Genomic DNA, 25,848 nt, shown 5'->3' with positions numbered 1-25,848 from the left:
AAATGTTTAGGGTATGCGTACCCCTGCGTACCTCCAGAAAAAAGCACTGGTCACATATCTATTTTAAACAAAAATAAATAAAACAACCTCTTTCCCTCACCTAGAAACGGTGCTGAAGGAAGCACGACGGCAGTTTTCTGTTCCAGTAGAGGCCGAAACAAGGCTGTGGGTGAAGAACTCAGACGGCTCATGTGAGCGGCTACGGAACTTGCAGATGACGGTGTTGGATGCCTGCCTCAGTTCAGGGCAGGTAACGCTCCTATCGCCAGGGTCTGGGGCTGCTTTGCGGGCAGAAGATCTCAGGATCCATCCCTGGCATGTCCATTCAAAGCAGGTGTGAGGAACCTCTGCCCAGATGTTGCTGAACCAGAACTGCCACCAGCCACTGCCAGGAGGGCCAAGAGGGAGGGGCATTTCAGTTCAGCAAGATCTGGAGGGCCAACGGTTTTCCACACCTGAGTCCAAGGGTTTGAGTTGGCCTTGGAGAGCTACGGCCAGTTGGCCTAGTTTGCTCTGAGCTCACTGGTCAACCTGGGCTAGAGGGTAGGAAGGATGGGTTCATGTCCTCTGTGTGTGGCTTGGAGACAATAATGAGGAGCATTTGTGTTGAAGCTCATCCTTCTGGAATCTCTAGCCAGCTCCCCTCCTGCACAAGCCACAGGCTAGCCTTGAAGGGGACCAGATCACCCCCAACCCCAACCTGGACTTGGATCCCTGGGTTGTCTTCCCCTCTCCTACACTGAATGCTAATAAAGAACAGAGAAGAGTCTGTCACATAAGCTTGATTTAAAACCAGCCCATACCCTCTTGCTGTTCCTGCCGTTAAAAACCAACTACACAAAACTTGGAGGAGTGATGGAGGGAGATGAGGCTGAGGGGGCAAAAAAAGAAGAATCAGTTGCCTTGCGTTAGCACCTCTCCCTCACTGCCCCATTTTCCTTTTTTAAAGCAAAGTGTGCTGGAGTTAGTTAAACAGTTTCAAAGTGTATATGAGTGTGTTGAGATGCTTTGCCACCAGTTGGCCTTTTCTGGCCCCCAGCTGTTTTTGACTGAAGGAATGGCAGCTTCTATTATGAGCCCTTTAGAGACCCTTGTCCAGATACATGGCAGTTAATCAAGCCCTTCCTTCCTTCCTTCCTTCCTTCCTTCCTTCCTTCCTTCCTTCCTTCCTTCCTTCCTTCCTTCCTTCCTTTGTCCCCTCCCCCTGCTGGCACCTGCACTCCTGCCAGGTGGTGGTAATGGAGACCAGGAGTAAGGACGGCACTTGGCCCAGCTCTAGACCACATATCATGTGAGTACCTGCACGTGGTGTTTGCACAGCTCCAAAGCGGGGCACCTGGCTTTCTTCAACGCTTTCAGACTCTGCCTCCCTGCCTGAGAGGCTGCTGTGTTTCAGGAGCACCTTGAGCCTGAACCGTGGGAGGCTGCAGGTGCTGCTGTTCTCTGGCTGTTGCTTGTCCCAGCAGATAGTTGGGTGTCATGGGTGTCAAGGAAGAAGGCTCATAGCCCAGAGATTTGTGGTGGGACGACAATGTGTGGTCAGAGGAAGAAGACTGGGAAGAGGAGGTGGTGGAAGCTGAGGGGTAACAGGACTTAGTAAAGAGTCTGTGGCAGAGAGCAGTCCAGACTCGGAGGCAGAGCAGAGTCCGGCTGGTGAAGAATCCAGGGGTTCTCAAAATTTCTATATGTACACAACTACAGCAGCATGTGTGGTGTCTGCGCAGAAATGGAAGGAGGGCATGACACCAACAAAGGAAGAATGGCAGATGAAATTGGCAGAATATCTAGAAATGGCTGATCTGACGAGTAGACTTAAGAGATCAGGATGAAAGAATTTTTAAGGAAGATTGGAAAAGATATTTGAAAAAAAACATATTAAAATGTTAACAGCATTAGAATAAATTCAGCAGTAAGAAATATATTGATACAAAATTGGAAAAATGAGAATTGGGGCGACAGCGGAATAGAATATGTAATAGAAAAAAGTTAATAAAATTAACCACAGATCGCGGGGGAGGGAAATCAACGATAAATGTATGTTTTGTATTTGGACTTAATGTTATCTGTTTAAAGTCGTAAAAAATGAAAATGATAAAGTAATAAAAAGCAACCTGGGGGGGGGGTCTCCTCCTCCTGGTGCAGCTCCTCCCCCTGGTGTCCCAGAACCTGAGGAGGCATGAAGAGGGTGGAGGAGAGGTTGGCTTCATGCCGGCACAGTTTCCAGCTGCTTGGGGAAAACCCTGGGGAGGAGGGGACTTAGGCAGCTGTGAGAGGTGGGGACCTTCTGTCTCAGTATTGGCTTCATGCAGGCAAGACCTACTGGAGATGCGCTGCTGTGCTCATTAGGCCTGACACTCCTGTGCCGACCGTGTTTTTGCAATTAAAGAGTTAACTGCAGCCATTCTTCACAGTCTCCCTCTTTCCCCCGCCCCTCTCAGGAAGAACTCCCTCGAGGAGGAGGAACTCTATCAGGGCCAGCCTGGCGTTTGCGGTCTCACCAACTTAGGCAACACCTGCTTCATGAATTCTGCTTTGCAGGTATGAGGTGCAGGCTGTGGCAGGCGCAGAGCTGAGAGCCAGGATGGCGTAGCCGGTTAAGTGGCTGGACTACGGCCAGGGAAACCAGAGTTCAAATTCCCCGCTTGACCATGGCGCTCTCCAGGTGGTCTAGGACCGCTGTCCCACCTCACTCTGGTTGCCATGGGAATAAAAATTGAGGCTGGTGGGGAAAAGAGCAGCAGACTCTGCCCTGAGCTCCTTGTAGGACATGATCACAGTAAATCATAATGGAGGCTTGGTGGTGTGGGGGGGTTTGTTGCTTGGAGGCTGAGCCCTTTGGCCAAAAGGAGGGTTTTGCTTGAGCTCGTGAGCAGGGTGCACTGTTGTTGCAGTTCTCTGTCTGCCCACTAGTGGGGAGTAAAATAGCAGAACTTGCTGCTGTCTGGTGGAAAGACTTGAAGCAGTTCTCCAATTGTTGTTGTTGTTGCTCTTATTCTTATTACCATTTATTAAATTTGTCTACCGCCCTACACCTGTAGATCTCAGGGGTTCGGTGTTGGTGGGTTACTAGGTGGGAACTAGATCCTTGGCTGTGGGAGGGTAGTTGCATTCTGGGTTGAGGGGAATGCTGAACTGGGGAATGCTGTCTTTTCCTGTTGTTGTTGTCGTCATCATCATCATCATCATCACCACCAAATCTAGTATGCCACTGCCCAATATTTGCAGTTGCTTTGTTTTTGTTGTTTTACCACCAGCTACAGAAAGTGAGGAAAGGTCGATTTAAAGTAAACTTCCAGGCCTGATGCTTTTTCCATGAGGGAGGGGGGCACACATGGATCCTCCTAAGGCAGAGAAGCCAAGTGGTCATCTTCTTTCTGCACGTCCCCCACCCCGGCTGGTGAACCGCTTAATATTGTGTCCTTACCGCGTGCTCTCTGAGCTGCTTGAGGAGCTGCCAGAAAGCAAAGGGGCAAAGAAATGCCAAGATAAATATCATGGCTTGGGGAATGAGTCTTCTGTGCAGGTCTCAGTGCATACTTGGAAGTTTATTTTCACTCTCCTGTACCTAAAGACTTGCTTGGAATACACAAGCAGCTCAGGTTCTCAGGATATGCAAGACCTGTTGTGTTCTGGAATTGCTGAGCTCCTGCTATGGATTATGGTCCTCTTTCTCTCTCTCAGTGTCTCAGCAATGTGCCCCCTCTTACTGAGTATTTCCTCAACAACCGCTACCTGGACGAGTTGAACTTCAGCAACCCCCTGGGCATGAAGGGTGAGATTGCAGAGGCCTACGCTGACCTCATCAAGCAGCAGTGGTCCGGCCACCACCGCTCTATCGTGCCTCGCATGTTCAAGGTGAGCTTCCTTGAGGTTCCCAAAAGTATAGCATCTAGATCAAGGGAAGTAATAGTGCCACTGTATTCTGCTCTGGTCAGACCTCACCTGGAGTACTGTGTCCAGTTCTGGGCACCACAGTTCAAGAAGGATACTGACAAGCTGGAACGTGTCCAGAGGAGGGGAACCAAAATGGTCAAAGGCTTGGAAACAATGCCTTATGAGGAACGGCTTAGGGAGCTGGGTATGTTTAGCCTGGAGAAGAGAAGGTTAAGGGGTGATATGATAGCCATGTTCAAATATATAAAAGGATGTCATATAGAAGAGGGTGAAAGGTTGTTTTCTGCTGCTCCAGAGAAGCGGACACGGAGCAATGGATTTAAGCTACAAGAAAGAAGATTCCACCTAAACATTAGGAAGAACTTCCTGACAGTAAGAGCTGTTTGGCAGTGGAATTTGCTGCCAAGGAGTGTGGTGAAGTCTCCTTCTTTGGATGTCTTTAAGCAGAGGCTTGACAGGCATATGTCAAGAATGCTTTGATGGTGTTTCCTGCTTGGCAGGGGGTTGGACTGGATGGCCCTTGGGATCTCTTCCAACTCTATGATTCTATGATTCCTTTTCCTCACCATTGCGCTTTCTCTCGCCATCTTTCTTGGGGCTCAAGGCCACCCTCTTGGCGTTCCTCTTCCCTGCAGACCAAAGTGGGCCATTTTGCCTCCCAGTTCCTTGGCTACCAGCAGCACGACTCCCAGGAGCTGCTCTCCTTCCTGCTTGATGGGCTGCACGAGGACCTCAACCGGGTCAAGAAGAAAGAGTACATAGAGCTGAAGGATGCAGCAGGGAGGCCAGACGAGGTGAGCAGGGTGTACAGGGCCTGGCAGCGTGGGGGATTTCAACTCTGGGGCCCAGCCACTTTTGCGTTTTTTAAAAATGAATGCAGCACATTGGGAGTAAACCTGGGCAAACTCACAACCTTCTGAATTGTGATTTCCATGCTCTTTGTGTGCTGAGTCTTTGGTAGCCTTGATCCGCAGTGCAGCCTCACAGAGCAGGTCACTAGCTCCCTGGTTGTAACATGCGGTGGGAAACCGAGAGGTGCGGACTTGGCCAAAGCTTTTTCTCTGGCAGGTGATGGAATTTGGAGGCCGTTTGAGGCAGTGCCCCTTCCTGAGCAGGGATGGGGAGCCTGTGGTCCTTGAGAGTTCTGGTGGACAGTAATTCCTGAGCCATTGACCACACGGACAGCGGCTGATGGGACTTGGGGGTCTGACAGTCACTGGAAGGCTGCAGGTCCCCAACTGCTGCCATAGAAGGTGGGATGCAGGAAATACTCTGTCACCGGATGTTCAGTTCAGTTCATAATGTTAATGAATTTCTGGAGCCTTCTACCGCTGTACAATATCTCAGGTGACGGCACATCCCACCTTTGCCTCCACAGCCGGCAAAGAGGAGGTTAGCTTTGCCCTTGGGCTTCCAAGCCTAGCGAGAGGGAAGCGGGAGGAGAGCTCTGTCCTTGAGGGGGTTTGCAGGCAGCTCAGTGCTGTTTCTAAGGCAGCCTTCCTCCCCCTGGATGCTTGGCCTGCAGTCCCACCAGCTCTGACCAGCACAGAGCTGTAGCCCCAAACCTCTGGAAGGCAGCAGTGGGACAAAGGCTTTTCTGAGGTCTCGACTGCCAGCCTTGCGTCCTAGAAACTGATTCATCAGCTAGGCCTGTGCCTGGGTTTGGGGTGTATGTATTTGGAACCCCTTGGCCCTTGCTAGAGGGAAGCCAGCAGGGGCAGAGAGACCTGCCCTTCCTTCAGCTCTTCCTTCTCCCTCCCAGGAAGTAGCGGAGGAAGCATGGCGGAACCACAAGCGCCGCAACCACTCCATCATTGTTGACATTTTTCACGGGCTCTTCAAGTCGACACTGGTGTGCCCCGAATGTGGCAAGGTTTCGGTGACCTTTGACCCCTTCTGCTACCTCAGTGCTCCCCTGCCCATCAGCAAGGACCGGGTGATGGAGGTTTTCTTCGTGTCCATGGAGCCCAGTAAGAAACCCGAACAGGTAAGCAACTAGACAGGGAAGGTGCCTGGCAAGAAGAGCGGGGTTGAGTTGCTGGGATTTGCACTCAGGACCAGAAAGCCAATGCCTTGCTTGCCTGCCTGGAGTCTGGTTCCATCCCCAGCACCTTCAGGTGGGGCTTCAAATGTCTCCTGTTTGCAACCCTGGAGAGCTGCTGGCAGTGCTGAGCTAGAGGGAACCAAGGGTGTGATTTGGTACACAGCAGTTTCCTGTAGATACTCTTCTGTCTGGGGACACTTAACAAGGGTGCACCACAGAGGCGGTGGCAGGAGTTGCTCATGTCTGGCAGTGAGCTTAAGGGTGTGACGTACAGGAGCCTTGGGAGAGCCATAGGAGGTGGTCCCCAAGGAGACAGGTTCCACCTCACGGCAACTTGTCTTCGGTTTGGGCTTCTGGCTTTGTTCCAGGCAGACTCTCAACAATAAATTGAACTTCCTTTTCCCCTTTCTTTTCTTTACAGCACAGACTGATTGTCCCAAAGGCCGGGAAAGTGCTAGATCTCTGCCACACCCTCTCCAAGCATACAGGGGTGCCTGCTGAGCGGGTGAGTGTGGGGACAGAGAGAAAAACATCTAATTGTTTTATTCGCTAATTTTAGTGCAAATGTTAAGTAAACTGCTTAGATATTTTGATTGAATCCAGTTAAATAAATAATCAGTAAGAGTTCCCTGAGTTCCTTCTTCCCTCTGTGGTGACTCTGTGTGTCTCTCTTTCTCAGATGATGGTGGCTGACGTGTTCAGTCACCGCTTCTACAAGATCTACCAGATGGAAGAATCCCTCAGCTGCATCCTGGACCGGGATGACATCTTCATGTGAGTGTAGGAGCAGGGGGGGGGGGCTGCAGCAGAGGAGGGTGGGAGTAGATCCATTGGAGAAGGAAGGTGCCTGGGCATGCTAGGTCTGCAAGAATGTGTATCTGAAGAAGGGTGCATGCACACAAAAGCTCATACCCAGAACAAACTTAGTTGGTGTCACAGTGGCCGGAGTGGGCTACTTCAGAGTAACGACGCTACGCAGCTCTGCATTTTATTCTTTTATTGGTGCTGCGTATTTACAGTGCTGAAGTCATTGCTATTTACACGGAGTGATGTGGTCAGTCGGTTCCAGAACCTCCGAATGGCTTTTGGCGCGTCTTTCTCCAACACAAAAGCTTTGGCAGACCCATCCTCTTTCCCCTCCTCTTTCTGCGTAATTCCGGAGTTGGGGGGATGGGTCTCCCCCCCTTATTCGCCCCTTCCTGTCCCACCTGGGACCCTGGCTCCTCTACCTTGCCTGAGCCTCGGACACGACTTCCTGCTTCCCCATTGGAATCGGAACTCTCTCTGCTTTCCCCTGTGCTCGGGGATGGGCTTGAACTCAGGAGGGGAGGGACTTCGCGATATCCCCTGTCCCTCACATCCACCCCCCCAAGCTCTCCTTCACCCCTCCCCAGGTCCCCCCCAGGTGTCGGTGACGACTGGAAGCCTAAGAACTCAGTGCTTTCCGAGCCCGTTGGTGTGAACACCTCCCCCCAGTCCTGCGAGCCCCCCCCTTCCGCCTGGGAGGACGGGAATCCCAAAAAGTCCGTGGCGTCAGAGCTGGTAGGGGTAAAAATGTTCTGCCAATCTGCTCCTTCCTCTGACTGGGTGGATCTCGGTGACACCCATACCTCATCCTCTGGTTCCTCAAACTCCGCTTCCCAGCGCCATGGTGAACTGCTCTCCCGTGCTTCCTCCCCCTCCCCCTCCCTTTCCATGTGCCAGGGCTTGGGTCTATGGGGAAAGAGGGCGTGAAATTCTTCTACCAGGAATTCCTCCTGTATCTGAGTGGCTGGGACCCATTCATTCTGGGACGGTGGAGCATCCTCCCATGCCATGAGGTACTCCAGGCCCCCCACCCCCCTCCTTGAGTCCAGGATGGCCGTGGCCTCATTGAGTTGCTCCCTGCCTTCTCTCTCCCCCCCTCCCTCAGGGGTTTGTTCGCTGCCTCGGAGCCTGCTGCTTTCCCTGTACGGCGACAGCAGCGATCTATGAAACACTGGGTGCACCCTCATGTCCTCCGGCAGTGCCAGCCTGTATGCCACCGGGTTGACCTGTTGCGTGACCGTGAAGGGGCCCAACCTTCTGGGCGCCAGCTTTTTGCACCTCCCTCTGATGGGAAGGCCCTCCGAGGACAACCAAACTTTGTCCCCCACCCTAATGACCTCCCCCGGTCGCCTGTGGCGATCTGCCCCCTTCTTGTACGCTTCCTTGGCTCTCTCCAAGTGTTCTCTAAGCTGCTGGTGCACCGTCTCCAGTTCCTCTGCCCAATCCTCAGCCTGTGGGCCCTCCTCCTCCTCCTCCCCCTCCCTCTCTGGGAAAGATCTGAGGTCGCGCCCGTAATTGGCCTTAAAGGGCGACACCCCTGTGGAGACGTGCACCGCATTGTTGTAGGCAAATTCTGCCAGTGGCAGGCGATCCACCCAGTCCGTTTGCCGCTGGCTGACGTAGCATCTCAGGTACTGCTGCAGAATGGCGTTGACCCTCTCCGCCTGTCCATTGGTCTGCGGGTGTCTAGCCGTCGACAAGCTGACCTCCACCTGCAGGAGGTTCATTAGCCGCCGCCAGAACCTGGAAACAAATTGGCGGCCACGATCCGAAATAACCCTTAAAGGTAATCCATGCAGTCTGAATACATGATCCACAAACAGTTTGGCTGTCTCCTCTGCAGAGACCGCCCTGGCACACGGTATAAAGTGGCACATTTTGGACATGAGGTCCACCACCACCAACACTGCGGTCTTGCCCCTGGAAGAAGGCAGATCTGTGATGAAGTCCATCGACACCACTTCCCACGGCCTGTGTGGCGTGGCTAAGGGCTCCAGCAATCCCGGTGGCGCTGCTCTGACCACCTTTGCCCGCTGGCAGGTGTCACAGCCCCGTACATAGTCTCTAACATCTTCCCGCACCCCTGGCCACCAGAAGTGTCTCATGACTAGGTGAGCGGTTTTGTCCCTCCCAAAATGACCCGCCGTTGGGTTGTCGTGCATCTGCTTGAGGACCGTACGTCTAAGCTGGGTGGTGGGCAGGTACAGTGCACCCTTGTAGAAAAGCAGCCCCCTGCGTTCTGCAAAGTCTTTTGCCTGCTCCCCCCCCTCTCAGTTCTCTGAAGATGCGGTTGGCAAATTCATCCGCTGCCGTCAGTGCTGTGAGTTCCGCCTCGCTCACCACTGCTGCTCCGCAGGACCATGCTGACGGGGGGAAAATGTGTCTGGGTGCCGGTGGCGCCTCCTCCTCCATGTACTCTGGCTTGCGGGAGAGGGCATCCGCCCTGACATTCTGCTCTCCCGGGATGTAGTGTATGGAGAAGTTGAAGTTCGAGAAGAACTCTGCCCACCGTATCTGCCGCTGGTTGAGCACCCTGGCAGTTCTCCAGAACTCCAGGTTCTTGTGGTCTGTGCACACCTGGATGGGGTGCTTGGCGCCCACCAGGAAGTGTCTCCAGTGCTGGAACGCAGCGTGGATCGCAAGAAGTTCCCGATCAAACACCGTGTAGTTTCGCTCTGGCTGGGTCAACTTCCTGGAGAAGAAGGCACAGGGTCTCCACTCTCTGTTGGCGTCCAGTTGCAACAAAATGGCGCCCACAGCTTTATCAGAAGCATCTGTCTCCACGCGTAGGGGCGCGTCCTGAACCACGTGGAACAGGTTCTGGTCTGAGGCGAACACCCTCTTGAGGCTTTCGAACGCTGCTTGCGCCTCTGGTGTCCACCTGAACTTCTGCTTGCCTCTCAGGCAGTCAGTGATGGGAGCCGTAACGCGAGAGAAGTTCTTGATGAACTTCCTGTAGAAGTTGGCGAAGCCTAGTAGGCGTTGGGCATCTTTGCGCGTCCTGGGGCTGTGCCAGTCCAGGATGGCCTGCACCTTGTCCTTGTCCATCGCCAGCCCCTTGTCTGACAGCTTGTAGCCCAGGAAGTCCACCTCCTTGGTGTGAAACTTGCACTTCTCCAGCTTCACATACAGGTGGTTCTCCTTCAGGCGCTGCAACACCTCCCTGACATCTTTCACATGCTGCACTGGGTCATCGGAATAGATAAGGATGTCATCCAGGAAGACCAAGCATTTCCTGAAGAGGAGGGACCCCAGGACGTGGTGCATGAAGGCCTGGAAGCATGCTGAGCCCCCTTGCAACCCGAAGGGCATCACCAGATATTCAAAAGAGCCCAGAGGCGTGAACATCGTGGTTTTCCATTCATCGCCTTCCCGGATCCTGATTAAGTTGTACGCCCCCCTCAGGTCTAGCTTGGTGAAGATCTTGCCCCTGCGCGCTGCTGTCAACAGATCGTCCACTCTGGGCATGGGGAAAGCCACTGGCTCTGTCACTGAATTCAGCCGTCTAAAATCCACCACAAGACGGCGCTGTTGCGTGTCTTTCTTGTCCACCCAGAAGACTGGGCTGCCCCCTGCTGCCTTGCTTTCTCTGATGAACCCCCGCTTGAGGTTCTTGTCGATGAAAGCGCGCAGATCCTCCAGTTCCTGGTCTGACATGGCGTACAGCTTGGCTGGGGGTATAGTTGCCCCTGGCACCAGGTTGATCTGGCAGTCAAAAGGCATGTGTGGGGGTAGGTGGTCGGACTCGGCTTCGCTGAAGACCTCCTGCAGGTCCCAGTACGGCTTGGGTATCGCCTCACCCCCTTTGACGTGCATGGTGGCCACCGTGGCTATCGGAGGCCCCTCCCCTGGTTGGTGCTGCATGCAATGTTCCAGGCAAAAGTCCGATCCAAAAGTGATGCATCTCTGGTGCCAACTGATGGAGGGGTCGTGGCGCGCCAGCCAGCTCATGCCCAAGACGATGGGGGGGTCTGAGATGGTGGTGACGTTGAATGCCAGTGTCTCTGAGTGCCTTCCCACCGTCATTTTCATGGGGGGGGGTTTGATGAGTGATGGCCCCTCCCAGCAGCTCTCTGCCGTCAATGGTCGCCACGTGCAGAGGAAAATCCAGCTGCAGAAGCTGGATCTGGTGCTCTTCTGCAAAGTTTCTCGAGAAGAAGTTCGCTGACGCCCCACTGTCAATTAGGGCGAGGACCGTCAGGGGATAGCCATTTGGGAGCGTGAGCGTCACTTCTAGAACCACTCCTGCTCTGGGAGGGGTGGGCTGGCTCTGCTCCTCTCTGTGCGGGTGGGTGGGCTGGGGCTGTTGTTTGCTGACTGTGCCTGGCTGCTGCCCCTTGTCTCCTGCAGCCAGGCTTTCCCGTTTCCCTGCTGTGGTGCTGCGTCAGTGGGGGAGGGCACAACCGTTCCCGGCTTTCCTTGCCACTCCCTGCGATGTGGGCAGTCTCTGACGAGATGCTGGGGGGAGTTGCAGAGAAAGCAATTCCCACCCCTTCCCTCCTTGCGTCTTGGCGCCGCTGGGGTTTGAAAAGCCCGCGCGCGCGCTATCAATCTGCATGGGTTCCTGGTCCTGGCTGGCCCCAGGCGTGGCTTGAAAGGGTTGTTGGGGGAGTGGCTTCTCCTGCGACCGTGGGAACCAAGCCCGCTTTGCGCGCGTTGCTTGCTTGTCGCTCCACCGGGATTCCTGTCTCACCCCCACCGCCAGAGCCGCTTTGCTCAGCTGATCCATATTACTGGGCTTTGGACCTCTCGAGAGCTCATCCTTCACCTCCTCATGCAACCCCAAGTAGAACGCCGCTTGCATTGGGGGTGACTCCAGTTCCCACCCCAATCTGTGCACCAGCATGGTGAATTTCGCCCAATACGCGCGAACTGTCATATTTCCTTGGCGTAAATTATGAAGTTCCTCCTTAGTCTGGTCCATATGACTATCGGACGAATACATCGTTTTCAAACCTTCTAGAAATAGTTTGACATTCTTCATGCAATGATTCTTTGTTGCGATTAACGGTCTTAGCCACTCCCTGGCTGCCCCGGTAAGGTGCTCCACAATAAACGCTACCCTGTGCTCATCATCAGGGAACTCATCGTGGTGCAGCTCAAGAGCATACACAATCTCAGTCTCAAAGCCCTGATATTCCCTCGGGTCTCCATTGAACTTGCTTACTAGGGTCCCGGCTCTCCTTCCTGGCAGCACTTGGACTTGGGGTGCCCCTCCCGCCTTGTTTTTCTCTGCATCCAGCTTGTTTTGGAGGTCTACCGCCACCGCCCTTAATTCCTGCTCTCTTTCCTGTAGCGCTCTCACCTGTTCCGCAAGTTGTAGCCGGTCGTCCTGGACCTTCTTAGTCTCTTCTTTAGCTGCCTTCAATTCCCCCTGCGCCTGCAGCGACAGCTGCTGCAGTTCTTGCTGGGCTTGCTCCGCGATCTGCCGCCATCTCTCCGCCTCTGACACGCTCATCCCGGCAACTCCAAAGTAGCCCAAAAAAGGATTCGGAGGTTGCTGTCACAGTGGCCGGAGTGGGCTACTTCAGAGTAACGACGCTACGCAGCTCTGCATTTTATTCTTTTATTGGTGCTGCGTATTTACAGTGCTGAAGTCATTGCTATTTACACGGAGTGATGTGGTCAGTCGGTTCCAGAACCTCCGAATGGCTTTTGGCGCGTCTTTCTCCAACACAAAAGCTTTGGCAGACCCATCCTCTTTCCCCTCCTCTTTCTGCGTAATTCCGGAGTTGGGGGGATGGGTCTCCCCCCCTTATTCGCCCCTTCCTGTCCCACCTGGGACCCTGGCTCCTCTACCTTGCCTGAGCCTCGGACACGACTTCCTGCTTCCCCATTGGAATCGGAACTCTCTCTGCTTTCCCCTGTGCTCGGGGATGGGCTTGAACTCAGGAGGGTAGGGACTTCGCGATATCCCCTGTCCCTCACAGTTGGTCTCTAAGGTGCCACTGGACTTTTTTTCTTTTTTTTTACTGCGTCAGACCAACACGGCTACCTACCTGAATCTGCGAGAATGGGTGTGTCTTGGCTGCACCTGAAGACCAGCAGGGAGGAGCTCTCTTTGAGGAGGGGGGCATCTTTGCAGTAGCTCCCTGGAACCTGATGTTGGCCAGAGCTGGAGAAATGGGCTCATGTGTATAAAGAGCGCCTTCTGGAAGGGATCTAGGAGTTAGTGAGATAATTGAAACTGGCCCTGGAAATAGCATATCTGGGCAGGGACAGAAGTGGATCTTTGGCTCCTTGGCTATGGCTAGCTACAGAATGCTGCATTTCAGGGGGTTGGACAAGGTGCCCTTGGGGTCCTTTCCAACTCTGCAATTCTATTATTCTTTCTGCCTGCTGCTGAAATGTATCTGGAGGCCTGACAGGGCCTGCCCTCTGCTTATTGATTACCGGTAGATTTCTTACCCACCCTTTACTTCAAGGCCCCAAGGTGTGTTAGAACCATGAAATATACCACTGTAAAATAAAACAAAGAACAGTTACAAACATAAAACAAGGAAAGTGTAGAAAGAAAAATAGTTCCATATATCTAAAACACTTGTTGAAACCCTTGGTGGGTGCCAAAAAGACAAGGGAGGTGGCACCTGTCTAATATGTCTTCCAGGGGGGGATTCCAGGTGCCACCACACTCCAAGCATGACTCCAACCTCCTGGTAATATGCATGTCTCATCTTTTGGGGGAGGGCAAGGGGGGCATTGCTTGTTTCCCGCCCCCTCTGGATCTTTCTCTGTCTCCTTCTCCCTCCAGATACGAGGTGTCGGTCTCCACACTGGAGGATCCGGCCACGGCAGATGCAGTTGTGCTCCCTGTGTACCTCCGAGAGCGCACCCAGGGCCGCGACTACAGCAACACCTACTACGGGGTGGTGCTCTTTGGCCACCCGCTCCTGGTGTCTGTGCCACGAGACCAGCTCTCCTGGGACTCGCTCTATCAGCTCTTGCTGCACCGGCTCTCGTGAGTTCCTGGCAGCAGCCTTAGCTCCCCCCCCCCCCAGACCGAGTGCCCTTCCTGCTTTTGCCTACCTTGCTTTGAAGAGGGTGGGAGCAGAGGGGACAGAAGTGCCTTGCCTGGGCCTGTCTTGTAGGATGTGCCTGCAGCCCAAAGGCAGTGGGGAGACTTAGAGTTTTGCCCCACGGGTAGGTTATTTTTGCCTTTGTTTTCCTTTTTGCCTCAGTTAGGCCAGTAGTCTTCAACTTTGGTCTAGACCTGAGACCCACCCTTAGCCCAAACATATGTATTTGGGGACCTTGGGAAGGTTCCTGTTGCATTTTGTATGAAGCTGGTCCTGGTGCGGCTCACCTGTGGTCAGGCTGCTGCCCACTCCTGGGTCCCAACTTTCCAGTTGGAGGCCAGAAGGTGAGATCCAGGTGGTTCAATGTCCATCTCTTGATTTTACTCCATATCGTAGGGCCAGCAGCTTGTGTGTCTGAACAGTCTCTTGTTTTATAAACCTTGGAGGGGACATGGAGCCCTTGGTTCTGGTGGCCTCGTTCATGCTTGATGGTAGGCCTCAAAATGATGTCTCTGTGCATGGGTCAACCAGCCCTGGGTGACTTTCACAGACAAGATCACACAGCAAGCATCCAAGGCTGAGGATGCATTTGAACCTCAATCCCCCATTGCCCCCCCCCTGCAAGTAAATGGCTCCTCTTTTATCCCAAAGGTTTGTGGGATGGGAATCTTCTTTCCTTTCCCCTTGGGGCTGTACAGTTTCCTAGGAATTCCTTGCTGGGGTCTGCTCCCTTTTTGGTACTTTTCCATGTCTGAAGCAGCCTCTGCCTCCCCCTATGCTGTGCTTCCTCCTACCCCACCCCATTTTTTGCTTTACATCCCTCAAGATCCACGTCTTAGGCAGGGCACTTCCTGAACAGCTTCAGCTGCACTTTGCATCACATAATTCAGTAGAAACAAAGGAACTGCCTTACCCTCAGCCCAGACCATTGGTCTGTCTAGCTCGGTATTGTCAACACTGGCTGGCAGCAGCTCTCCAGGGGTTCAGGCAGTGCTCTTTTCCCAGCCCTACCTGGAGATGCCAGGGTTTGAATCTGGCGACACTCCTGCATGCCCCTAAAACCTGATTTGGGTTCAGCAATCCAGGTTCTCTTCTTGTGTGTGAGGAGATACAAAAGTCCAGCTGGGTTGTTTGCTCCAGTTTGAGTTTGAACTGCCCATTCAGGCGCTTGAAAAGCAGGGAGGCCAGTGGGGCAGCCATCTGACTCTAGTTGTCTACGGCTTGCAGGGGAGAGAAACCTTCACAGGGAGCTGTGTTTGCAGTTATGGCAGATGGAAGAACTGCCCTGGGGCTGGCAGGTGTGTTGGATTGGCCTCCTGGACTGGCCTGCCCTCTCCCCACAGCAGCCTTGGCAGTGCAGGGCACCATAGCTGCACCCTGTTGGTCTCCAGGGGCTCAGAGGGATATTCCTATTATCAAAAAGCGAGAAGTGGTCCTTGCATGATCTGGGGCACTTGAGATGTGGCCCATTCATGTTCAAACGCTCTGCTGTCTAATAAACCTAATAAACCTTGGTACATGCCTGAAGCAAACTTTACGGAATCTTCTTTTAATGTTATTTTTCTGCAAGGTAGCTTTGCCCCTGCTCTCCCTCCAGCCCTGTGCCTCTCCCAGTTGACAAGCATGTCTCTTGCTATCTTCACTCGATTCCTCATCCAGCGGCACCTTTCATTGCACAGTGCTGCCACAGGGGGGAGCTGTGGAGCATGCCATTGACGGTGCTGCCCCCTAGTGCCCAAGGGTGTGACTTGCTTCTCTCCCTACCCTCCAATTTTGGCAGCCGCTATGTGACACGACCAGACTCTGAGGAAGAGGACGATCCGAGTGAGGACGATGAGGAGGAGGACCTCTACAACAAGAGGCCCAATGGGCTGAGCGAAGGTGAGGGGTTGGCGCGAGGGCAGAGTGTTGATGGGGGGGGCGGGTGGCTGACCAGGTTTTTTATTTGGCTGCTGCCTGTCCTTTCCTCTCCAAATGCACAACAGGGGAGGACGACGATGAGGAAGAGACGACGGCAGAAGGCTCCACGAGCCAGGAGCCCAGCTCGGAGGCGGAGGAAAACCCCTCGGACGCCTCTGTGGGGGAGGAAGCAGCTGGCGTGGAGGGGAGGCCCAGCCCCAGCCCAGCTCCTCAGCAGACACCCTCTTCCAGTCCCAGCCCCCCGACGGCCAACCAGGCCAAACGCAAATGCTGCCAGAAGCGGCGCAAGCTGCTCTTCACCCTCCAGGCCGTCAATTCCAACGGGACCAGCGACCGGATGGCTGCCCAGGACGAGGGCAGCACCGTCTCCTTCAACTGTGAGTCTTCCCTCTGGCTCCTGGTCCATGCAAGCTCCCAATATTGGGGGGCGGGAAAGTTTCTGGGATTCCCTTGCGGTTGTCGCAGCAACATGGCAGCGGGGGGTGGGGGGTGGGGGTGGGGAGGCTCTCTTCTGAGCCTTTCTCCCAGCCTGGCTGCACACATGTCCATGGGCTGCTCCAGCTGCCTTCTCTGAAATTCTCAGGCTCACCTTTTTTGTTTAACGGCCTCCAGCTCAAATATGCAAACACTCATCCACTGGAATGTTGATTAAGGGTTGTGTCCTGGGTCAGTCATAAGCAGAGTGGACCCCTTGACGCTAATGAACACGACTCGCTTAGGTCCACTCATTTTGGTGGTCATATCAGTTGCTGAAAATTGCAGGAGGGGAGAGTGCTGCTCCCCTTAGGTCCTGCCTGGGGTCTCCCCACAGGCATCTGGTCGCTCCCGTGAGAACAGGATGCCAGACTAGGTGGGGCCTTGGCCTGATCTCTCAGGGCTCTTAAGGATACAGCCCTAAGAAGTGAGCCTGTTCTCACCTTTCCGCCCTCAGGTCAGTGAGTGTCAAGGCTTCTTGTAGGATCTTAATGGCTGCATTGCTGGAGTAATTGCAGCCACCAGTGACGTGTGCCCTACGAAAGATTACCTGGAAGGGAAGTTGGCACTTTGGCTGGAAACCCTTTCCTGCCCCAGCAGCAAAATTCCTCATTGTTTGGCCCCTTTCCTTCTGATGCAATGCCCTCTGGCTACTTCTGTATGGGACTGTACTGGGTGTGGCAGTGGTGACTGGAGAGCAGCAGGATTAGTCCTGTTCAGGGTCCTTCTGGCCTGGGGTTTCATAAATGACTTCCCCCTGCACTGCCTTGAGAGATGCTCAGGGTTCCTGCCACTTTAACCACAGTTTCTCCCCTTGGCACAGCCCAACCGTACATTGCGATGGACTGGGACTCCAACATGAGGAAACGCTACTACGATGAGGCGGAGGCGGAGGTGAGGGCGAGGCATTTTTCTGCCCCTAATCCTCCTCCTTTCTCTATCCCTTGCCCTCCTCTCCTCAAGCTCAGCCACAGGGACCTGGCAGACCTCCAGAGGCTTCTGGACTCCCAGTTCCTGCCAGCCTGGCTCTCATGGTCAGGGACAACAGGCAAAAACCTGGAGGGTGATGGGTGCCCCCCCCCGCTGCCGCTCACCTCCCCCCCCCCCACTGTGTGCACTGCCAGGGCTACATCAAGCACGAGTGCATGGACGTCACGCCAAGGAAGAATCCAGTGAAGCTGCAGGAGTGCCTCGAACTCTTCACCACCGTGGAGACGCTGGAGGAGGAGAATCCCTGGTGAGAGCCTTGGTGGTCGGGTGGAGCTCTTGCTTCCAGAGGCACAAAGGAAGGGAAGGAGCTGCCGGTAGAGCAGAGTCGAATCCTGGAGGCAGCTGGCTCTGACCATCCAGTCGTGGGTTGGCACAGGTGCACCGCCTTGGATTATCTTGTGGCTCAAACTGTTCGGCCTGGTATTGCTTGCTGTGCAGATGGCCCCATTCAACTCTGGCCTGGTAGAGGCAGCCAAGGGGCCTTACAGCTGGAACCTTCTTGCCTAGCCTGACTGGAGAGCCAGAGAAGGAGGGAGTTCCCCCCCCCCGTGCGATGTGATCCCATGCACTTTTGTTATGTAAGGTGGGGGGACAACCCCCACCCCTCCGCGCACACAGGAGGGGCATAGGTTTCATCATGGGCAACATGCCTTCATGTGCAGCGGGCATCAATGGCAGTCTTCTGGTCCATCACAGCGGACGGATGACACCAGACTTCCAGACTTCTCACTTCAAAGGGATGATGAACCATGGGGCTAGTGGGTCAATATGCCAGCCTCTTTGCAGATCCTCCTGATGACCCTCTTTTTCACCTAGTGTTTGGCTAGGCATTTTTCAGTTTTCAGGATTGGTGTGTGTTGCAGGATTTTGGGTGCCCTGACCAAATCATTTCCCCTTTTGTTCTCCCACCCCCAACCCAGATACCTATCTCAGGATTCCTCCTTTGTGTCCTAAGATGGGTTGCCTGCTAGTCCTCATGCAAACACCTGTGGCTTTTCTGCTGTTCTGAGTGCTGTGCTCACCCCCAGCTCCTCTCGTGCAGGTACTGTCCCACCTGCAAGAAGCACCAGTTGGCCACCAAGAAGCTGGACTTGTGGTCGCTGCCAGAGATCCTGATCATTCACCTCAAGCGCTTTTCCTACACCAAGTTCTCCAGGGAGAAACTCGACACCCTGGTGGAGTTCCCTGTCCAGTAAGCCACTTGGTCCAAATCATTAGACAATTTCTAGGAAGGAGAAGAGACATGGGGCAGCGTATTTGGGGTGGCTCAAGCTTCTGAAATCATTCCACTGGGGAGAAATCTTTCAGAGGGAACAGGCATGCTTGTTAAATTCTCAGGATTCCACGGGCCAAAGAGTTACCTCCTCCTTTCGAACCCAGTATCAATAAAAGTTTTTCAGAAGGCATGTTGACTTCCCACAGGTGCTGGCTTATGCAGCTTGCAGAGAGCACTTCCCCAGTTCTGAAGAGACCTGATAAAATGGAGCACATTTGCTTTTTAAAAAAATGGCTTTAATGCAGGACTGGGGAACTTGGGGCCCTCCAGGCACTGTGGGCTCTCAACACTCATCAGCCCAAGTCAGGGGGGCCCAAAGATTGAGATGATGAGAGTCAAGAGTCCAACAAGGGGTCCCCCCCATGTCTGACTTAAGGGCATACAGAGTGCATTCAAGAATTGTGTGGTGGCTTGAGAGCCCGAGCCAGCCTGGGATTTGTTGCTTTGTGGCATTTATCATTAGCATGTCTTAAGCATTCCTCCTACACCAACCTAATTGGTAGAAGACATTTGTTTTTACTAGCCTGCTAAGAGGTTAGTCATCTGCATTTTCCTGCTTTGCAAAGCAAAGGGTTTCCCTCCCACCACAACCTGCTGGGAAACAGAGGTTAGAAGTCACTTGTTTGGCATCTGTCTGTCTCAAGAGACAATGGAGTGGGCAGTCAAACCACTGTGTTAGCAACACCAAAGTGACCTCTCTGAGCTGCCCAGAGACAAGACCTGCCCCCTTTCGGCCTCACTGAAGCAGAGCAATACATTTGTCACTAGCCTGGCTGCAGGAATTGCCGGAAGGAGGCATTCAAGGTGCCACTTGGCCATCTTCAGGACTCCACTCAAGATTTTTGTGGGATTTACTCCTTAGCCTTTTCTTCTCCCTCTTAGCAGTCTAGTAAAAACAACTGAAAGCTAGTAATTTTCTATGGGCTGATTCACAAGACTGGCCTCAGCTGTTGGCAGGAAGTAACGGGCCTTACAGGGTGGCGGAAAGAATCACTGATTGGGTGTTCGTGTTTCAAGGTGTTCTTAACCAGAAGTTAGCATGAGATTAGGAATATGCCTTGGGGGGGGGGTGATTTATGATGCAAATGCTGGTTTCCCCCCAAAACTATGTGGAGGATGTTGCTGAGGGGATCCCCCTCTGGCCCTAGAAAACAGCAGCATTATGATCTCTATCCTGTAGGGATCTCGATTTCTCAGACTTTATCCTCAAGCCACAGAAAGACAAGGACCCCACACTGTACAAATATGATCTCATCGCCGTGTCAAACCACTACGGGGGTCTCCGAGACGGGCACTGTATGTATCATTTGGGGGCTGTATGTATTCCTTTTGGGTTGAAAGGAATGGATGCAAGGTGGGGAGGAGGAAATGGTTAACAGCAAAATTAGAACCAGCTTTGTTGGGCAGCCGAAGACTTACCGTATTTTTCGCTCCATAACACGCGCTTAGTTTTTAGAGGAGGAAAACCCAAATTTTTCTGGTTTTCCTCCTCTAAAATTTAGACTGGGAGGGGGGTGCTGGAGGGAGAGCGAAGGAGGCAGGGGAAGTCCGGTAGCTTTCGCTGGTGTCTGAGGAGGCAGGGGAAGTCCGGTAGTGATGCTACCGGGCTTCTCCTGCCTCCCCCATCCCTGCCGACACCGACGAAAGGGGGGGGGGGAGAAAGGGGAAGCCCCATAGCGATGCTGTCAGGCTTCCCCTTTCTTCTTCTCCGCTTTCGCTGGTGGAGGAGGCAGGGGATGCTGCTGCCGGCTCTGGTAGGGGCAACCGCGGCTGCCCCCCACTCTTAGGAGAGCCGGCGGCAGCATCAGAGGCCCGGAGGGAGCGCTGATGCTGCTGCTGGCTCTGGCACGGGCAGCCTTGGTAGCTGCGGGAAACTGGTTCTCGGCGGCCTCCTTGACAGCGGGCAGGGAGGAGGGAGCTCTCCTCCCTGCCCGCTGTCAAGGAAGGCGAGCGGGCAGCGGTGGTGGCCCAAAAAGCTGCCGTTTCTTGCCGCCGCTGCCTGCCTCTCATAGGAGCAAGCGCAGCGCCTCTCCAACTATGATAGGCAAGCGGCGGTTGCCCGGACCCCTCGCTCGCTCACTATTTGCTGGGCAAGAGGCACTGTGCCTTGCCCATTGGGGCTGTGCATGTCCGTTCCACCGCCGCCACTTATCACTCGCTGGCTCTGAAGTGGTGGACGCGCCGAGCCTGGAAGAGTCGCCCGAGCCTCGGCATGTTCACAATTTCGGAGCCGGCAAGAGAGGAGCGGTGGTGGCGGCGGACACCCCTGGCCTGATGGGGTTTAAGAGAGATGCTTCTCTCGCTCTCTCTTTGCTGTGCCTCGCCCAGCAAAGAGCGCGCTGGGTGGGGGCAGGGAGGAGCGAGGGGCGGGAACCATGGCTCTGACAGTGGAGGCTTCCCTGAGCTCCCGACTGCAGCGGCTGCCGAGGGATCCCACTGCTGGAGCCGTGGCATTCGCTCCATAACACGCACAGAGATTTCCCCTTACTCTTGAGGGGGGAAAGTGCGTGTTATGGAGCGAAAAATACGGTAGGTCTTTGGTTCATTGATCCTTCCTACGAAGTGAAAATGCACAATAGGTAAATCTGAGATCTAATGGGTGGCTTTCCAGTAATTCTGTCTGCGCAAGCATTTCAGCTTCCCAGGTGGAACGATCCCTCCCCTCCTCCCCATGTGCTGTTCTGCCGAGTTCTCTCAATTTCCACACACACCCAGAGCCAATTTCAGGGGGAGCTCAGAGAGGGGAGAGGGAAGGAAAGCCCCATTCTGGAAGTCCCTGGGCAGGGCTTCTGCTGACCGGGGCTTATTAGGTGAATCCCACCCCATGTAGTACCATATTTTTGCATGTATAATACGACTCCAAACTTAATTAAGAAAATAAGAAGTTGCTCAGCTTTTGTGGAGGGGGGGTGATTGCCCTCAAAGCTGTTGAGATATTTTTGGCTGCAACCCCCATTCTCCCAGCGGTGGCACTGAAGGGACATTGTACTTTACTGCTGGAGAGCCTGAAGTCTCCCTAGGCAGCCGTTGGCACTCGGTCTCTTTTTCCAGGGCACACACGCCAAGCAAAGGGGTGGAGCAGGCCCTGGAAGCCCTTTCCTCTCAGTGCTCCAGTTGCTGCCCTTAACTTTGCGTGGTTTGCCGCGCAGCCCATGCATGACCCGGCGCGCATGCGAGAAAGAGTGGCATGTATGGAAGCATTTCTCTGGCGGCTGTAGGAAGATCAAGGAAATACCATATTTTTCCATGTATAAGATGACCCCTGATTTTTGACTAATAAAATTTAGCAAAAAACATCATCTTAAACACAGAAAAATATGGTAATCTGAATTTAAATCTGTATTGTTGTTATCACCATCTTGTAATATACCTCTAGTTACAAAGAACCCCTCCTGGGAGTGGGGGGTTCACATCAAACAGTAGAATAATATAACTCAGTATTAAAAACTGTACAGACCAACAGAGCAGATAACATTTGCGGAGTCAGTGAAAGCAACTAAATGAAACCAGCATTGGTGACATGCTGTATAGATACAATGAACAATTCATTGTTGCAGAATTTTGCATGGGGAGTAAACAGCTGCTATTAGAAAAGGTTAAGTGCAAACAAATGTTGGATATTGGTAGATGAAAGTGGGGCGGGTAGGAAGTGGCATCCCTGAGGGGAGGGGGAAAGCTCAGTGCGGAATGAAAATCCCTTCTCCAACTGCTAAGACCTCACCAGCCCTTTTGTAGTTTCAGAGATATTAGTGGACACTACTTCAGCTTATCTGGGACCCAGGTGGCGCTGTGGTTAAACCACTGAGCCTAGGGCTTGCTGGTCAGAAGGTCGGCGGTTCGAATCCCTGTGACGGGGTGAGCTCTCGTTGCTTGGTCCCAGCTCCTGCCAACCTAGCAGTTCGAAAGCACGTCAAAATGCAAGTAGATAAATAGGAACCGCTACAGCGGGAAGGTAAACGGCGTTTCCATGTGCTGCTCTGGTTTGCCAGAAGCAGCTTTGTCTTGCTGGCCACATGACCTGGAAGCTATACGCCGGCTCCCTCGGCCAATAATGCGAGATGAGCGCGCAACCCCAGAGTCGGTCACGACTGGACCTAATGGACCCTTTACCTTTACCTTACTTCAGCTTAGAACTTGCTTGGTTCCGCTTTAAATGTCAACTGTTGGTTCCGCTTTAAATGTCATCCCTGTTGATGGATGCCTCAGCTAGCTGCAGGATTCATGCAGCAGAGGGGCAATGCAGGTAGCCCACCCCTCAGATTCCCTCCCCAGAGGACTGGGTGCTCCACGCAAAATGCTGCTTGTGCAGAAGCTCCAGCTCGCCCGATTTTTTTCTCTTCAAATGAGAGGAAGGTTCCACAAAGGGAGGACCCAAGTGCTTAGGTAGTGGCTGACAGGTGATGTGATTGTGAAGCATCAGACAGGGGCACAATGGGTGTCAGAAGGCAAAGCAGCACTTTGGTGAGCCTGACTGGTCTTTGTGCCCTCTAGACACGACTTTTGCCCGGAACAAAGACAGCGGAACATGGTTCTACTTTGATGACAGCAGTGTCTCCGCCGTTTCCAAGGTCCAGATTGAGGTGAGTCAGGCAGGGCAGCCCTGGATGGGCTCAGCTTCTTGGCACTTGCTGGCAGGTGTCTTGGATGGCAATGCCACCCCACCCTCTTGGCTAGCAGGGTGGCAAAATCTCTCTCTCGATGGCCTGTGCATCTCTTTACAAAAACACCTCCATCGCATCTCAGCAAGGCATGTCTCTAAGGCTAAGCAGACTGTGCTTTTCATTTGCAAGGAAGAAGCAGAACTTGGTTGTCCTCCAGTCTCTTCTCAAGCAGACTGATACAGTACTTATCCCTTTTTCCTGTTTTAGAAGCCCCCTGGTGTTATCCTGAACAAGTTGAGGGGGTGCAGTGGGGGCAGGAAGGAGGCCTTGGCACTGTGGTCTGTCTGCTTCCTTGGTCTTTCCATGGACTAAGAATGGAGGGTCGGGAACTTGAATCTCTCACGTTGGCACCTTGCCCTTCCTCCAGTGAGCTCAGGGTAGCAGTTATTCAGCCCTCAGCCAATGGATCTTGAGATCTGACTGATCTCCTTCCCCTCTCCAACCCAACAATATCCTCACAACTCTGAGAATGACTCAGTTTCATGGCCTGGAGATGTGGGGCGAGGAGAACTCAAACACAACCCCAACACAACTTCTTGGTTATGTGATCTACTCTGCCCCATTGCTCCTTTGTGAACTGAGTTTCCTGTCGTGCAAGTTGCTTTGATGCGCAGGACATTTTAACTCAATGGTGTGGACCTTTGGACTTTTGCATGTCTCCTGTCTCTCTCCCCCCCCCCAATTCCTATGCGACTTGAACTCCCCCTGTGACTCCCTTATCCCCTGATCTGCATCTCAGGCTCCTAAGCGTCTCTCTTGCCCTCACCTATTGCCTCTTATGCTTCTTTTCTCCCCCAACAGTCCAAAGCTGCCTATGTGCTCTTCTACCAGCGCCAGGACAAAATCCGGCCCCCTCTCCTCCTTGCTGCGCCCACGAGTGCCGCAGGTGCCAGAGACCAGGACGGTGGCGGCGGGTCCTGCTGCGAGCCCCACCCCAGAGAGCAAGCCAGTAGGGACTTTATGGATGTGGACTGACCTTGACCCCCTCCCTCCCTCCTCCATTTGCAGCAGGGGAGGGGGGGCTGCATGCCCTGCCTCTTCCCTTCCTCATACTGAAGCTAGCAGTGGATTCTCTCCAAGGGCAGCAGCTCTTTACTCAAGCTATGGAAGAGGGGGGAGGGGTCCCCTCTGCTGTGCCCCAAAGCGCAGGGCCCTTTGCTTTGCACATAGTTCCCCTGCTCTGAAGGGCGCGTTTTGGGGTTTGTGTGTGTGTGTGTGTGTGTGTGTGTGTGTGTGTGTCCTGCCCCCTTGACAGGGCCATTGTCTTGCACCAGCAATTTTTATAAGGTGAAGGGGGAGGGGGTGAAGTGTCCCTCTTTTCCATCTCACATGGGGGAGGGGATGCGTGCATTATTCGTGTGATCCCTCGTGGGTGCTGCCCCTCCCCTTTTACTCTCTAGCATCAGGGGGAGTTGCCCTTATTCTGCTGCTCCTGGTTTTAGGGCCTCTGCTCTAGACAGCCATGCAGGACTTTGCAAAGGTATTCAAACCCTGCTGTGGTTCTGCAGCCGGTTGGGACACTTCCCCCACCCCAAAAACCCCCTCCCATTGGTCACTGGTTGGATAAACAGACCCTTGTTTTCTCCCCCCTCGCCTCCCAAGTGCCTCCTCTTCCCCTCAACGAGAGCAATAATTCCAGCCATTGCCCCACCGCCATCTCCCTCTCAAAGCCATGGACCTCCTTCTGGCAGCCGGCTGCTTCCAGAGCCCCTCTCTAGCCACAGGGGTGGTGGTTGAGCTGCTGGGCTGAGGTGCCGCTTCAGAGTCTAGCAGCAAAGCCTGTGGCAAGGCCACGGAGGGGGTGGGGGCCTGCACCGTGTCACAGCTGCTGCTGCTACCACCACATACCCCCCCCCAGCCGAGGAGGAGTGTCTCCGCCCCCCCCCCCCAGCACTGAATGCCCCCTTCTTCTCTGCATGGAAGTTCTCTCCCCTCTGCCACTGAGTGTCTCTGGTGCCACGGCTGCTGCTTCCAGGCTCAGGGATTGCACTGGCTTGTAAATAGGTTTCTGCCTGCAATGTTTAGGGAGGGCAGGGACAGGACACCCAGGGGGCAGGGCTGGCCTGCAGAAGCACATTGGGTATTTTCTTAAGGAGTTGGGAAGAATATTCCTTCACTTGACTCTGGGGGCTTCTTTCTTTTCTTTTGAAGGTGTTTTTTCCAGAAGAAAATATTTTTGGCATGTGGCAAAACTTGTACATAAAGTAACTTCTTTCAAATGGCATGTGGCCTCTTTTTCCCTCCTGAGCACTTCATTCCTCTCTTTGGATCCCGGACTCTTCCACGAACGGGACAAGCCAACTGGATGCCCCCCAACACCCCCCATGGCCTTATAGGACTTTGTAATCCCAGCAACATCTGGAGGGCACCGTGTTGGCGACTTCTGCTCTGCTTCAGATTGTGATGCAGTTGTGGTAGTGCTTTGACTCAGTCCAGCGCTCCTGAGGCACTGGCATCTCCAGCCTCAAGCTGCCACTGCATGTCCCATCACAGTTATGCCCACGTGTGGGAATAGAGAATTCGAGGCTCTCTGCTGGAACATGGTGCCACTCGTGGGGACTTGGGTTGCAAATGTTCCTGGCCACTGGAGCAAGCCATAGGAGAGTGGGAGCCTAATAGACTTGAGCTTCCTTGTGCTGTTTTTGCCGTCTGCTCTGCAGAGGGATGGGTAAGGAAAACCAATGTCTGGTAGCAAGAGGCCACACCAATGAATTCAAATCTGGGCAGCAGCAGCAGCAGGGAGGGGCATGCTTCCCTGGTAGCCTT

General features: G+C 53.7%; 1 protein-coding gene across 1 annotated transcript in view; it reads left to right on the top strand.

The window, feature by feature from the left end:
- USP11 (ubiquitin specific peptidase 11) overlaps window positions 1–25,301 on the top strand; it is a 34,819-nt gene extending 9,518 nt beyond the window's left edge. Inside the window, exons 5-21 of the mRNA XM_035097512.3 lie at window positions 105–250; window positions 1,230–1,291; window positions 2,439–2,538; window positions 3,682–3,855; window positions 4,530–4,688; window positions 5,657–5,881; window positions 6,360–6,443; window positions 6,618–6,712; window positions 13,497–13,703; window positions 15,542–15,642; window positions 15,747–16,058; window positions 16,979–17,049; window positions 17,280–17,392; window positions 18,188–18,337; window positions 19,602–19,717; window positions 22,913–23,001; window positions 23,884–25,301. Of these exons, the coding sequence (XP_034953403.3) occupies window positions 105–250; window positions 1,230–1,291; window positions 2,439–2,538; window positions 3,682–3,855; window positions 4,530–4,688; window positions 5,657–5,881; window positions 6,360–6,443; window positions 6,618–6,712; window positions 13,497–13,703; window positions 15,542–15,642; window positions 15,747–16,058; window positions 16,979–17,049; window positions 17,280–17,392; window positions 18,188–18,337; window positions 19,602–19,717; window positions 22,913–23,001; window positions 23,884–24,057 (2,378 nt within the window). The 3' untranslated portion in view covers window positions 24,058–25,301. The remainder of the gene's footprint in view (window positions 1–104; window positions 251–1,229; window positions 1,292–2,438; window positions 2,539–3,681; window positions 3,856–4,529; window positions 4,689–5,656; window positions 5,882–6,359; window positions 6,444–6,617; window positions 6,713–13,496; window positions 13,704–15,541; window positions 15,643–15,746; window positions 16,059–16,978; window positions 17,050–17,279; window positions 17,393–18,187; window positions 18,338–19,601; window positions 19,718–22,912; window positions 23,002–23,883) is intronic.
- Window positions 25,302–25,848: the final 547 nt, after the last annotated feature.

This window comes from Zootoca vivipara, chromosome 15 (assembly GCF_965207765.1).
Source record: "Zootoca vivipara chromosome 15, rZooViv2.hap1.1, whole genome shotgun sequence".
Taxonomy (NCBI): domain Eukaryota; kingdom Metazoa; phylum Chordata; class Lepidosauria; order Squamata; family Lacertidae; genus Zootoca; species Zootoca vivipara.
Note: the sequence above shows the minus strand (reverse complement) of the source record. Positions and strands in the feature narration are given on the sequence as shown.